Source organism: Loxodonta africana, chromosome 4, assembly GCF_030014295.1.
Source record: "Loxodonta africana isolate mLoxAfr1 chromosome 4, mLoxAfr1.hap2, whole genome shotgun sequence".
NCBI classification, from domain to species: domain Eukaryota; kingdom Metazoa; phylum Chordata; class Mammalia; order Proboscidea; family Elephantidae; genus Loxodonta; species Loxodonta africana.
This window is the reverse complement of record NC_087345.1, coordinates 21409648-21423078: the sequence shown is the minus strand read 5'-3', so window position 1 is coordinate 21423078 and position 13431 is coordinate 21409648. Positions and strand designations below refer to the sequence as shown.

The following is a 13431-nucleotide window of genomic DNA, read 5'->3' as shown; positions in this document are numbered from 1 at the left end:
TCATTCTGTTGTACATAGGGTTGCTATGAGTCAGAACTGACTCGACAACACCTAACAACAACAGCAACTAACTGTGTGAGAATAAATTTCTGTTTGTTAAAGCCATCCTTGCGGTATTTCTGTTATAGCAGCACTAGACAACTAAGAAAAAAGTTGATGGTTTGAACCCAGCCAGCAGCTCTGCAGGAGAAAAGACCTGGTGATTTGCTCTTGTAAAAATTACAGACTAGGAAAGCTCTAATCTTTCACATGGGTAACTATGAGTCAAAATCCAACAACGACAAAATCATTAGAAAAGATTAATTGCTTCTTAGAAGGGGAAGATAAAAGACAGCATTGGCAGACACAGTACTGCAGTGGAGCGGGAATGACATAGGAGATGGGAGCCCTTGGTTCTCCACAGTTTGGAATCCAACAATAATTTCATGTGTTAGGTCTAGTCATTTCTCTTCTCTGGTCCTTGGTTTCCTTAGCTGTTAAACAAGGGAACTGGATTAGATGATCTTCAAGTTCTCTTTCTGGTCTATCCTTCCTTGTATGACCATGCCACGTTATTCACTCACTCACACATTCACTCAACAAACATTCATGCAGAGCCAGGACCTGCTATCTGCTATCAAGGAAACATTAGAAATTTATGCCAGGTGCCAATTGATTGCCATATGCCAATGGGAATTTATTGGACATATATGTGAATAATAAAAACACATACATAAACATAAACTTTCTATATTTGCTATCCCCCAACTATACTGCAAGCTTCTTTAGAGCATGGATTATATTCTTTTCATCTCTGAATGATCTCAGAGACTGGCATCTAAAAGCTACTCAGGTAATATGTGTTCAATGATGTGAAGGTGATCATAAGAGTAGCTAACACGTACTGAGCACTTTCTACATGCCATAATTTATTTCAACCTGAAAATAACATACGGATAGGTATGTATTATCATTATTATCTTCATTTTATAGATGAGGAAACATAGGCACAGAGAGGTTAAATTACTTGTTCAAATTCACCCAGTTAGGATGTAGCAGGGTCAGGATTGTCAGGTCCTTCTCCCTAGTCTGTCTTAGTCTGGAAGCTCTGCTGAAACCTGTCTACCATGGGTGGCCCTGCTGGTATTTGAAATATTTCCACATTTTTCTCCTGCAGAGTGGCTGGTGGGCTCCAATCACAGACCTTTCAGTTAGTAGCCTAGGGCTTAACCATTGTGCTACTAAGACTCTTCTCTTTAAAGGTTACAGCCTAGGAAACCCTATAGGGCAGTTCTACTCTGTCACATGGGGTTGCTATGAGTCAAATCAACTCAAAGGCATCTAACAACAACACTAGTCTTTAAAGGAGCCCTTTTTTTTTAGTGGCACAGTTATGTACTTCACTGCTAACTGAGAGGTTGGCGGTTTGAATCTACCCAGCCACTCTGCAGTCCTGGCAATCTGCTTCTGTAAAGACTACGGTCTTGGAAACCCTATTGGGGCAGTTCAACTCTGCCTGTAGGGTTGCTTTAAGTCAGAATTGATGGGAAGAAAATGGGTTTTTGAGCTAAGAGAAGAAAGGCAAATGAGCTTTATGAAGACAAATTCAAGACCCAACATATGTTCTGATAGATCCACTTTACTTGAGAATGGAAACCCTGGTGGTGTAGTGGTTAAGTGCTACAGCTGCTAACCAAGAGGTCTGCAGTTCGAATCTGCCAGGTGCTCCTTGGAAACTCTATTGGGCAGTTCTACTCTGTCCTATAGGTTGCTATGAGTCCGAGTTGACTTGATGGCAGTGGGTTTTGGGTTTGAGAACTAGGACTCTGCTGTCAGCCAAACGTGGGATCAAATCCCAGCTTCGCTACACTTTTATTAGCTGTGTGACCCTGCCTGGGCAGTATGTTTAAGCAATCTGACCCTGAGTTTCCTCAGTAACAGGCATATTGTATGGATTACATGAGTTAATGCATAGAAAGCACTTGACATGGTGCTTTGCGTAGAGTAAATGCTCAATAAAGTTTTGCTACTGTCACCATTGTTATTGTTTCTCCATTTCCCCATTGTTTTCTTAAGTTGTTGACCTAAAGGTAGACTGAGGACGCATATGAGCCCACATTAATCAATGCCATGGTTAAAGAGAAAACCAAAAGACGTTTGCAAAGAGTAAACCAGATTCTATCAAAGACCTCTCTTTCTCGAGGCTAAATATCAGAGGTAATGAGTTATGTTTCAGCTAATGCACACTAGTATCCCACCTGCTTTTTTTGTTCCCCCAGTTGGTTCTTAGATTTGAAAAGAAAAATGCCTCCATGGAGACCTGCACGCTTTAAAAAATAATACAAAACAGAACGTCTGAGGTCAGGGTAAGCGAAGCCAAACAAATAAATCTTGTAGGACTGTGTTAACAAAGCAAGGCTTAGTGGATCAGAGTGGGTAGAGCTCTGCCGGACTCAGCTCTGCAGAGAACCGCCAAGCTCTGGTGACTTTCAAACACAAGGAGGTCAGATAGGAAGATCAAATTATGGAGTACTTCAGGGTTCAGCGTCAATGCTTGGACTGTAACTAGCGGACCATTCCATGCAGGAAGGACTCCAGAACCCCTGGGTTATTCAGAGTCCTGGAAACCCAGACCAGAAGGGTCTTTATAGACCATCTATACAACCTCTAAGGAGCCCTGGTGGCACAATGGTTAAGCACTCAGCTGGTAACTAAAAGGTTGATGGTTTGAACCCACCCAGCCACTTGGCAGGAGATAGACTTGGTGATCTGCTTCTGTAAAGATTACAGCCAAGAAAATTCTATGAGGCAGTTCTACACTGTCTCATGGGGTCACAATGAGTCACTAATTGACCTGACGGCACCTAACAACAACAACATACAACTTCTAAGAAGGATAATGTGGCAATATATATCAAAATTATAAATGCACTCTTACAGGGTAAGTTTCCTGGGAAGCAGACTCTGAGATGAGATTAAGCACACAGGAGGTTCATCATAAGGAGTGCTCTTGGAATCACCACCAGTGGAAGAGCAGAGAGAGAAGGACGCAGGATTGGGTAGAAGGGGAAGTCTCAGTAGAGGTCACCACCAAATCCACAAAGAGCTCTGAAGCTGGGATGGCCCTGGATGGACCTCAGAGATGTGCCAAATTGGGCTGAAGGGTCCAGATCTTTATACCTCATATTGTCCAGTCATTGAATGTAGCTGCACCAAGGGAGAGATGTGACCTTGGAAAAGGTGATCTCTTTACTGGAGGCACTTCCAACGGAGTGCTGAAAGCCCAGGGCTGTATGTTGCAGCACTTCCAGCAGCTGGAAGAAAGTCCTTCATTCCTCAAGGTGTGTTATAGCAACCACTATATGCAATACTCTTTGAATCAGCTCTTCTATTTCTAGAAATGAATCATACAGATGTACTAACAAATTTTTGAACTGACACAGACTTAGCTTTGTAGCAGTAAAATTAGGGAAAATAAATTATGGTATATTCATATGACAGCACCCTAGGCAACCACTGACAACAAGGCAGTTCTGCATGTATTCTTATGGAATAAACTCCAAGACATATTGTTAAGTGAAAAATCAGGGTGAAGGATAGTAGAGATAAGCAGAAGGGTATGTGTGCATGTTGACAGCTAAAGGGGTGGACTGTGCCAGTTACTATCTATTGCCACTCAGCACCTCCCACTTCTGTATTCTGTCCTGAACTACAGGGGCTGACAGCCTAAAATCTACATTTCCCAGATTCTTTTGCCAACATGGTTCTGGTTAATTTCTACCAGTGGGAGGCATTCATGCAAGAGTAGAAGTCAGGAAGAAGGTAGAAACCATTCCGCTTTTGGTGGTAACTACAGAAACTTCACCAGTGGCAACAGCAGTTGGAGCAGGTTGATGGACGTTCCCGCAGCTTCACTGGGAGTGTAGGCTTGTGGTTCCTGTTCAGTGGCAATAGTGGCAGCTCACGTAGCAGCAGTAGTAGTGACAATAGTGAATGGAGGATTGTTGTGGTTCTGAGAAATAAGATTTCTCCTTTCAACCCTTTTGCAACCAGTCCTCCTTATTAAATACCCTTCTGTTTGAAATATCAAGAGTGGTTTATGTTTTTCTAACTAAATACATTTATTAAAAGCAAAGGAAAATAAACATATATGTGTACTTGCCTATTGCACTTAAAACCCCCCTGGAAAGTTGCATAAGGAACTAGTGATAATGGTTAACTATATGGAAGAGAACTAGGTTGGTGGGGGCAGGGTTGGAGACTTTTCATCATATTTTCGCCTTTTCAATTTTAACTCTTTCAATATATTACCTTTGCTAAAAAAAAGAAAATATGAAAAAATAATAAAGCTTATCATCTACTGGGCACATAAATTTCCCGTGAAATACTCCCAAATTAGCCATCCAGTTTCTGCTGAGGCATTTCCTGTGCAGGTGGCTCCTTACCTACCAGGGGGCATGTCCGTTCATCTCTTAGTCAGCACTGCTTAAGAATTTTTGATATACCAAGTTGAAATTCATCTTTCCGTAGAATTAGACCACTAGCCTGAAATCTAATCACAGAGAAACAATACGTGGTGGTGGGTAAACACACACACAGATGAAACTTGGGTTAAAATCTCTCCTCTAGCACTCATCCTACAGTGGTTGTTGAAATTTTCTGAGCCTCAGTTTCTTCACCTGCCAAATGAGGACAGTCATAATACCCATCTCATAGGTTATTGTGAGGTTGAATTAAGATGTTTGTAAAGTGCTTTCTCCAATACATTTTTGCAACACTGGCAGAAAGATACAGTGGGGTAAGAGGAGGGCTCTGAAGTCAGGGTTCAAAAACAGGCTCCTAAGTTGGGTGACCTTGGTCAAGCTACTTTTTCTTTCTGAGCCTCAGCTCCCGTAAGATGGTGGTAATAATAGCATTCATCTCAAGATTAAAAAGCATTTAGTTCTATACTGTAAGAACTCAACATATATTAGCTAATATTACTAATTACTATTATCAACTGGGTGGTGCAAATGGTTAAGCACTTGGCTACTAACCAAAAGGTTGAAGGCTTGAATCCACCCAAAGGTGCCTTGGAAGAAAGGCCTAGTGATACATTTCTGAAGTTCACAGCCTTGAAAATCCTATGGAGCACAGTTCTACTGTGACACATAGGGATCCCTATGAAACAGGTTCCACTCAACAGCAAGTGGCTTTGGCAACTACTCATTAAAATGGTGGTTATTGGCAAAGAATAAACTGGATCCTTTCAAAGACCTCTCTTTTCTCTAAGCGAAACATCTCCAATTCCTTAAACTGATCTTTTTGGGTCATAGATTTCTAGTCTCCTCTCACTCCAATCATTCTTTTCAGAAGGCATTCCAGGTTGGTATTACCCCTTACAGTGTGAAGCTACAATTGGATCTCTCACTAGATTCTAACTAGCAGTGTGCATGCTTGCGCGTGTGGTAGCGTCACCTCTCTAGGGTCTAGATGCTATACTTTGATAGTTCAGCCTGAAGTGGTACCAAGTTTGGGGGGAATGACAACCATAACTACCATTTATTGAATTCCTACTACATGCCAGGAACCGTGCTGGACATTTTATTTACATTAACTCATTTAACCCACATTATTAATTCATTTTAACCCACGTTATTAACTCATTTAACCCACATTATAACTCTAGAGGGGGAAAATTATCATTCCTATTTTTCAGATGGGAGCCCTGGTGGTGCAGTGGGTGAGAGCTTGGCTACTAACTAAAATGTCAGCAGTTTGAATCCAGCAGCCACTCCTTGGAAACCCTATGAGGCAGTTCAACTCTGTCCTGTAGGGTCACTATGAGTCAGAATCGACTCCACGGTAACCGGTTTGGTTTTTTTGGTTTTATTTTTCAGACGAGGAATCTAATGTTTAGAGATGTTGAGAAGGTCAACACAGCTAGGATAACAGTGGAGTTAAGAATTCCATCTCCAATCTTATTCCAAAGCTCACAGTTTTAACCTTCATACCATACTTCCTCCCACAAATATTAAGCTTTGCTCAACTCAAATCTTGTCTTTTTTTTTTTTTTTTACTTTCTCATGTGATCATAAGCTAGATATCCCCAATCCTGCTCCTCTGCAGCTGTTTTTGAATAGGACCTGATATTGTATTCCCATTTAACTTCATTTTATAAAATTTAATCAGATGTATTCTCTCTCCTTTGTAACTTCAAGTCACCAACAAATGTAATTTCATAAATCACTGTTAAGAAGGTGGTCTACTGGAGTATAACAAAGCCAAGAGCAGAGCCCTGTGGTGAGCCATCAGACGCTTCTCTTAAGGTATATTTCTATCAGGCGGTCATTTCCTACTGAGGGTGCTCAACTGTTACCTGAATTGAATTAATATTCAATCTCTATTTCTCTATCTTGATGAAAATTGCACCTTGAAATATCACAGGATCTTTATGGTCAGCATCTACAGCTAAGGGCCATTCCAAGAAAGGATGCTTCAGGGAGAATTGTGGATTAAAGCTGAAGTAGGTATTTGAAAATATAAACATGCAGCCTTTAAAATATTTTAAGGGAAAAATCTCACCATTGCTTCCAGAAGACATTTGTTGAGGAAACACATAAAGGGCAAGAAGGTGAACAGGCCTCTAACCAACAGCCTTCACTGGGATCCACATACAACTGCCTAAGCCTATCCGAACTACATTATCACACAATGACAAGGACTAAACGAGATCTGTTGTTTTTAGTGCCTGCTGGTCTATTTTCAATTCATAGCAACCCCATAAGAGTAGAATTGTCCCATAGATTTTTCTAGGCTGTAATCTTTATGGAAGCAGATCACCAGGTCTTTCCCCTGCAGAGCTGCTGGATAGGTTCAAACTGCTAACCTCTTGTTTTGTAGCCGAGCACGTAACCATTGTGCCATCAGGGCTCCTTTAAAGGGAGTTATTGGCATTTTTTTATTGGCATATGTAAATCTGTGGCTAATCTAGCTTCCTTCATCTGGTTAGGAGTCCTCAAACTCAGAGTCTACACCTTGCTTTCTCTCCACCTTCTGGAACAAGGCATTGTCCCTTATGCCTTGGTACCTCCATTAACACCAAGGAAAGATTGACATAGTAATTTCACCACTTTTTTTATTAAGGAAGAAAGAAGCCTGAAGCTCTGTCCCACTAAATCCTAGCCCACAAGTCTCTCAGAACTGTGAATCTACTTAATATTAATCTATTCATCAACCTCATTCCTTAGTTCTACAGAGGGGTGAGTTGTGCCTGTGGAGAAAAAGACCTTTTGCCTCAAAGATAAACATAGAAGACCTTAACATGCCAACTACTCTGGCCAGATCCTCCCAGACCCTTCTATGACTCTGCTGTGAGGCCCCCGCAGGGCCAATAGGGCATTCTGGGTAATGGAATGCAAAATGATGGAATTCTCCCCACTGACCTCTCCAGGGTTTCTTAATTCCTGGCTCTAGAAGGGCTGAAGCAAGCAGTTTTTCATCTGGGGGGGGGGGGCGGGGGAGGGGGGGAAGCGGTACGGAGAAGGGGCGGAGGCTTCCTCTGGGCCAACTACAACCAACTCTTTCTCTCTGAACAACAAAACCCAGACAGTGCAATTATCTGGTTAAGTTGGCACTTAGTTGGGACACAGGTTCCCAAAATGTGAGTCTAGTGCAGAATAAATGGTGGCTTCCATCTTAAGATTTTTCCCAAGTGCTAGAGGACACGGGAAATTCCTGGGGAGCTGCTTATGTGAACTACCCATTGATCCGGATGGGCAAAGACAAGTGATTCAGACTCCAAAATGGGCTTGGGAAGGCATGTCTTGTGGGAGCCGGGGAGAGATAGCCAAGTGACCTGCTAATTGGTCTCCTAGCTAATTCACCTTCAGCTTCTTTAGAGAGGGATGGCTGGAAGTCAAGATAACTCTAATCAAGATTCTCCAGGGTGTTTGTAGCCTTCATGGATTGGCTGATTATCCCCAAATTTTCTGGGTGACTTTTTCCTAGGACAATCCTCTCTGATGTTCCTGCTCATACATTTTGTACCCACAAGTTGGGCCAGGGGCAGCACTGAGATAAAGGGGGAAAAATAACACACACCTTTGGGGTTGCCACAAATGGGATAAGGCAGGGCTAGCTCAGCTGGCAACTGAGCATTTACCCGATGGTTTATGGAAAACCCAGATTTTTCAGAAGAAAGGAAGGAGCAGTGATTTATCACCTTTGGAAACTGACAAGCAGCCTGGAATCTGTGGAATCTATCAGTTATTCACTCCACAAATATGTGCTTTAGTTCAACTATGTGCCAGGCCTTGTGCTACTTAACAGGGTGAGATCCAAGAGCCATGGCCCTTACCCTCATGCAGAAAAGACCAAATAGTCCCATCTCTAAATATATGGTTAAAAACTCAAATCAGGGTTAGGAAGGAAAAGTTGGGGTGCTATGAGTGGGAATAACCCTGTTACCAGATTTAGATCTGGGTAGAGGTGCTCAGAGAAGGAGTCTCTGAGGAAGGGATTTTAAAGCTAAGGCTTTAAAGGATCCAATATGCTTTTTATACAGATCCCTCTGACTTCAACCTGAAGGATAAATTGGAGGTGGAGAAAAATGGAGTTGGGCAGCTGTAAATTGGGTGAGAGTTTATGGTGGGGGTGGAGAGAAGTGCACAGACTAGGGAGATATGGGATATGGAATCAACAGGATTTGGTAGCTGAATGGGTATAGTGGCATGGGTAGAAGGAAGCATCCAAGAGATTGCTCAGGTTTCTGGCCAAAGTGAAAGGTAGATGGTGGTACTCTTCACTGAGAAGGGAAACTGAGGGAGTGGAGTGGGTTGGGGGCAAGGGAGGATGGCATGTCCTGTCTTGGACTCAATCAAACTGTATTTCTCACCATTCTACACCTTGTACTTCCCAGTCTCCTTGCCTTTGCTCATGCTACTTCCATCTCGCATTCACTTCATGCCATTATCTCCACTTGATAAGATTCTTTCCCACTCCTTGAAGCAACTTATGATTCCTTCATAGTGCTAAGCTTGGATCTTTCTTACCTGGATCCCACCTGTTTTAGAGTTCTGTGAAGACTTATCTTGTCTTCCTTACTAGCCTTCAAGGTTTTTGGGACACAGCCTCTGCTTCTACATCCTCATTCCCCACACATTAGCTAGCTAGCATCATAGATGCTTGGCAAATATTTGTTATGAATAAAAATAACCTTCTCTTTGTCATGGAAGGAAAGCCAGGAGACACTGGGTTGACTTGAAAGCCACAGGATCAAATTAAAATTCACACTGTAGGCGTTTTAATATTAAGTCAACTCAGTTTGATGCTCAGAAAGCCTTTCTGTTCCTGCAACACATCAAGCTCAAAGAATGCTGGTGTAAAAGCACTCACAACCACCGATTTTTATTTATTTTTTTTAATAGAGCTTCTCAATTCATCTTATTGCAGGGCCCTGTCTATGTTATTAACTCTCTGCCTTTGATGATGATGATGATAATGATGATGATAAACAGGTAACATTTACTAAGTGCCTGCCGTGTGCTAGGCACTGTTCTAAGTTCTTTTTTTTTTAATAGATTAACTCATTTGTTCCTCAAAGTAACCTTATGAAGTTGATGCTATTATTATCATAATTGTACCAATGAGGACATTGAGCTGCAGAGAGCTAAAGTATGCTCAACTAAGGTCACACAGTTAATAAGGGTGACACTGGGATTTGACATAGAGTCTAACTCCAGAGCCCTTGCTCTGACATGTTATAGTAAGACTTAGACAAGGGTTTGGCATAGAGTAGGTCCTCAATAAGTGTTCACTGAATGAATAGGAGGATTCTGAGACCTGGGGTCAGAAGACCATAAGTTCTAGTCCTAGTTCTGCTACTGACTTGCTGTGTAGTCTTGAGCAAGTCCTTGTTTCTTTCCCCTTAAAATGACAGTCCTAGATATTGATATTAGCAGCAGTAATAAGATCTAGTACTCACGGTTTTAATCTCTTTAGAGGTTTTAAGTCTCTTGATCCCAACAACAACAATACAAGAAAATCGAGGCATGGAGAGATAAAGTCAACTGCCCAACACCTAGGAAATGAGGGAGCTAGGATTCAAACCTATTAGACTCCCAAACTATGATCCTTAGCCCCAAGAAGACGCCTCAGGGGCCATAGGGGAAGGTGGAACAGGGTAGAGCAGACAGACTTTGGAGCCCCTCATACCTATTTCCATCAGAGCATCTCTACTTATCTCTATTTTGTAGAATGGGCTCCTACTTGAGATTTCCTTTGAAGAAAGGTTTTGTTGCTAAAACAAAAAGGTTGAATACCATTGGACCAAATAATTCTGAAATTTGATCAGACACTTGGGTATGTGCCAAGGAAGCCCTGGGCCAGGATTTCTCTGGTAATCTTAGCTTATGATGGCCCTTTAAGACAGAAGCCATGGTTGCTCCTGGAAATGGTCCTGGCTCTAGAGAAGGTCAGGGTGATAGCATGAAGACTCAGCTTCCACCTACCTGTTCCACTCGAATCTCAATCTCTCCATTCACTTTCTTTCCATGGAAATATTTGGCCCTGTGAAGTAGAGGAAGAAACCTACTGAGTAAGGATGCAGAATCATTACTCTTTTTTCCCTTCTCCCCAAAGTCTGACCCCTAGGTGCATACCCAGACACATTCCCAATCTTCCCTCTCCCTCCTTGACTGCTGATGTTCTCATTTATAGGTAGTATGTGGTAGAGAGAAAAAGGTACCAGGTGAGAAGTTTAGAGATTTGGATCTGGTTCTGCCAAGTCACTTGACTACCCTCCCTGTGTCTCAGTTTTACCCTTTGTAAAATAAAGATATTAATACTAGAGCTATACATTTCTGAAGGTTATTTTAAGGATTAGATGAGATAAAGAATGTTACATAAATAAGTAGTGTAGTATTATTAACCAGTTTATTGATTTATACTCTATATACTCCATCAGGAAACCCTGGTGGCGTAGTGGTTAAGTGCTATGGCTGCTAACTAAGAGGTCGCCAGTTCAAATCCGCCAGGCCCTCCTTGGAAACTATTGGGCAGTACTACTCTGTCCTGTAGGGTCGCTATGAGTTGGAATCGACTCGACGGCAGCGGGTTTGGTTTTTTTTTTTTTTTTGGTTATACTCCATCAGGGACTTGTTAAATTGATCTACCCATCCACCCATTTCTCTATTTGTTCATCTGTCCAATGAAGCAGTCCTTCATCTGTCCCTTTGTCCATCCATTCATCTTCCATTGACTGCCTATACCTCTGCCTCTGTCTTCCCCATATCAGTAAATGGGACCCATCATTCAAAGCAGAAACCTATGCATCATTCTCATCTCCTTGTTATGGATTGAACTGTGTCCTCCCAAAATATGTATTCAAATTCTAAACCCTGTTCCTATAAATATAACCCTGTTTGGAAAGAGGAGTTTTCTTTTGGTATATTAATGGGGTCATATCAGAGTAGGGTGGCTCCTAAACTTCTGAGTTACAAAAAGAGCAGAACAGACACAGAAACACACACAAAGGGAAGAGGAAAACAGATGATGGGGATGGATGCATCTACAAACCCACGGACACCAAGGATCACTGGCAGCTACTAGAAGTTGAAATAGACAAAGAAGTACTTACCCCTAAAAATATGCCCTGAATTCGAACTTCTAGCCTCTTGAACTGTGAGAAAATAAACTTCTGTTCTTTAAAGTCATCCACTTGTGGTATGTCTGTTAGGGCAGCACCAGAAAACTAAGACGCACCTGTTCTTTCTTTCCTATCCCTGCTGAGTCTACAGTCTAATTATTTCTCAAATCCACCTACTTGTCAATTTTTCTCTATAATCATCCTAATCCTGGCCTCCTTCATCTCTCTTCTGATACAGATCCTCTTTTCATACTGTACTTTTTTTCATAGTACTGACTACAACTACAATTAGTTATTTGTGTAACTGTGTTTAATGCCTATCTCCCACTAAACTATATAACACAGTTCCTTGAAGTCAGGAATAATCTATCTCATTCATCATTCTATGTCCAACTCTGAGCAGAGTGCTTAGCTCAATAAATACCTGTTGAATCAATGAATAAAGAGACAAATGAAAAAACACCTATTGAGTACTATTCCAGAAATGGTGCTAGAAGCTTTAACCTATAGCCTTTCTCATTAAACTCTCACTAGATGAGGAAACTGAAATCCAGAGAAATTAAATACTTTGCTTAAGGGACTGGAATCCAGGCTGTCTAATTCCAAATCTGTGCTTTTCCTCAACCCTGAAAAATAGCAGCTAAAATTGGAATACTCCTGAGTTTAAATGTCCTTCCATATACAAAGCAAAAGTACCAAAGTTTCCATTTGCTTTTTTGATTGTTGGTATAATGAAATGAATAGTTCTTAGTTACTTGTACACTGGGCATTGTGGTAGGAATTTCCATAAACCTTCTCTGGGGCAGAGACAGCTCTATGTTCTCCAATATCCATCCTTTCCTTTTTCCACAGTAAGACAGTTTATACATAGGCACATGAAGTGGGATTTCCTAACCCTTCCTAACCAGTGGTGGAGCAGTGGTTAAAGCACTCAGCTGCTAACCAAAAAGCTTAGCAGTTCGAAGCCACCAGCTGCTCTTCGGCAGGAAGATATGGCGGTTTGCTTCCGTAAAGTTTTACAACCTTGGAAACCCTACGGGGCAGTTCTACTCTGTCCTACGGGGTCTCTATGAGTCAGGCTTGACTTGAGGGCAGTGGGTTTTGTTTTGGTTTAATCCTCCCTTGCAGCTAAGTCACAATCGACTTGGTGGCAACGGGTTTGGTTTTGGGTTTTTTTTTGGAGCTAGGTGTGGCCACGGGACTGGGTTCTTACCAATTACACATAAGCACTGCATTAGGTGGAAGCTCCTGGAACCTCCTTCTCAGTTCCCCCTTCTATTCTCCATGCAACATGGATGTTGCCAACTATTTTTTTCTACCCTCCATTTGTGAAGGAAAAAATTCTTTCCATAAACTCTCTGACCAACCTTTAGTCTTATCTGCTTCCAAATTCACTCTTCCCAAGATTGCCCAAATTACAGACTGAGAGCTCCATATTAATGCCATTTTTTCCTACCATGCTGACAGGTTTAGATGTCAACAAAGCAGGACTTTAGTGGGACAGGAGCTGTTAGTGTAACTCAAAAGCAAGGTTTTATTTATTTATTTATTTATCCCCTTAAGGATGGTCTTCTGTAAAATATGTGTGTAGCCAGTCTTGTACAAAGGGAACTTTTTCATTTACTTTGTGAATTTTATCATGAATCCTTAATGGTGGTGTTGGCAAACTCCAATCACCAGCACAGGCTCACCCCTAATATTTGTCAGGACTGAGGTAAAAGAACAAACAGAGGCCCGTGTACCATGTGTCTAACTACTTAAAAGTGATAAAGTTTTAAAGAAAACATGTCTGTCCTTCCTTGACAAATACAACTTCATAATGACCT

The 13431-nt window shown here is 41.6% G+C and overlaps 1 protein-coding gene across 1 annotated transcript in view; it reads right to left on the bottom strand.

The window, feature by feature from the left end:
* SYN3 (synapsin III) overlaps nt 1-13431 on the bottom strand; it is a 182098-nt gene that overhangs the window by 142349 nt on the left and 26318 nt on the right. Inside the window, exon 2 of the mRNA XM_023539233.2 lies at nt 10470-10527. Within this exon, the coding sequence (XP_023395001.2) occupies nt 10470-10527 (58 nt within the window). The remainder of the gene's footprint in view (nt 1-10469; nt 10528-13431) is intronic.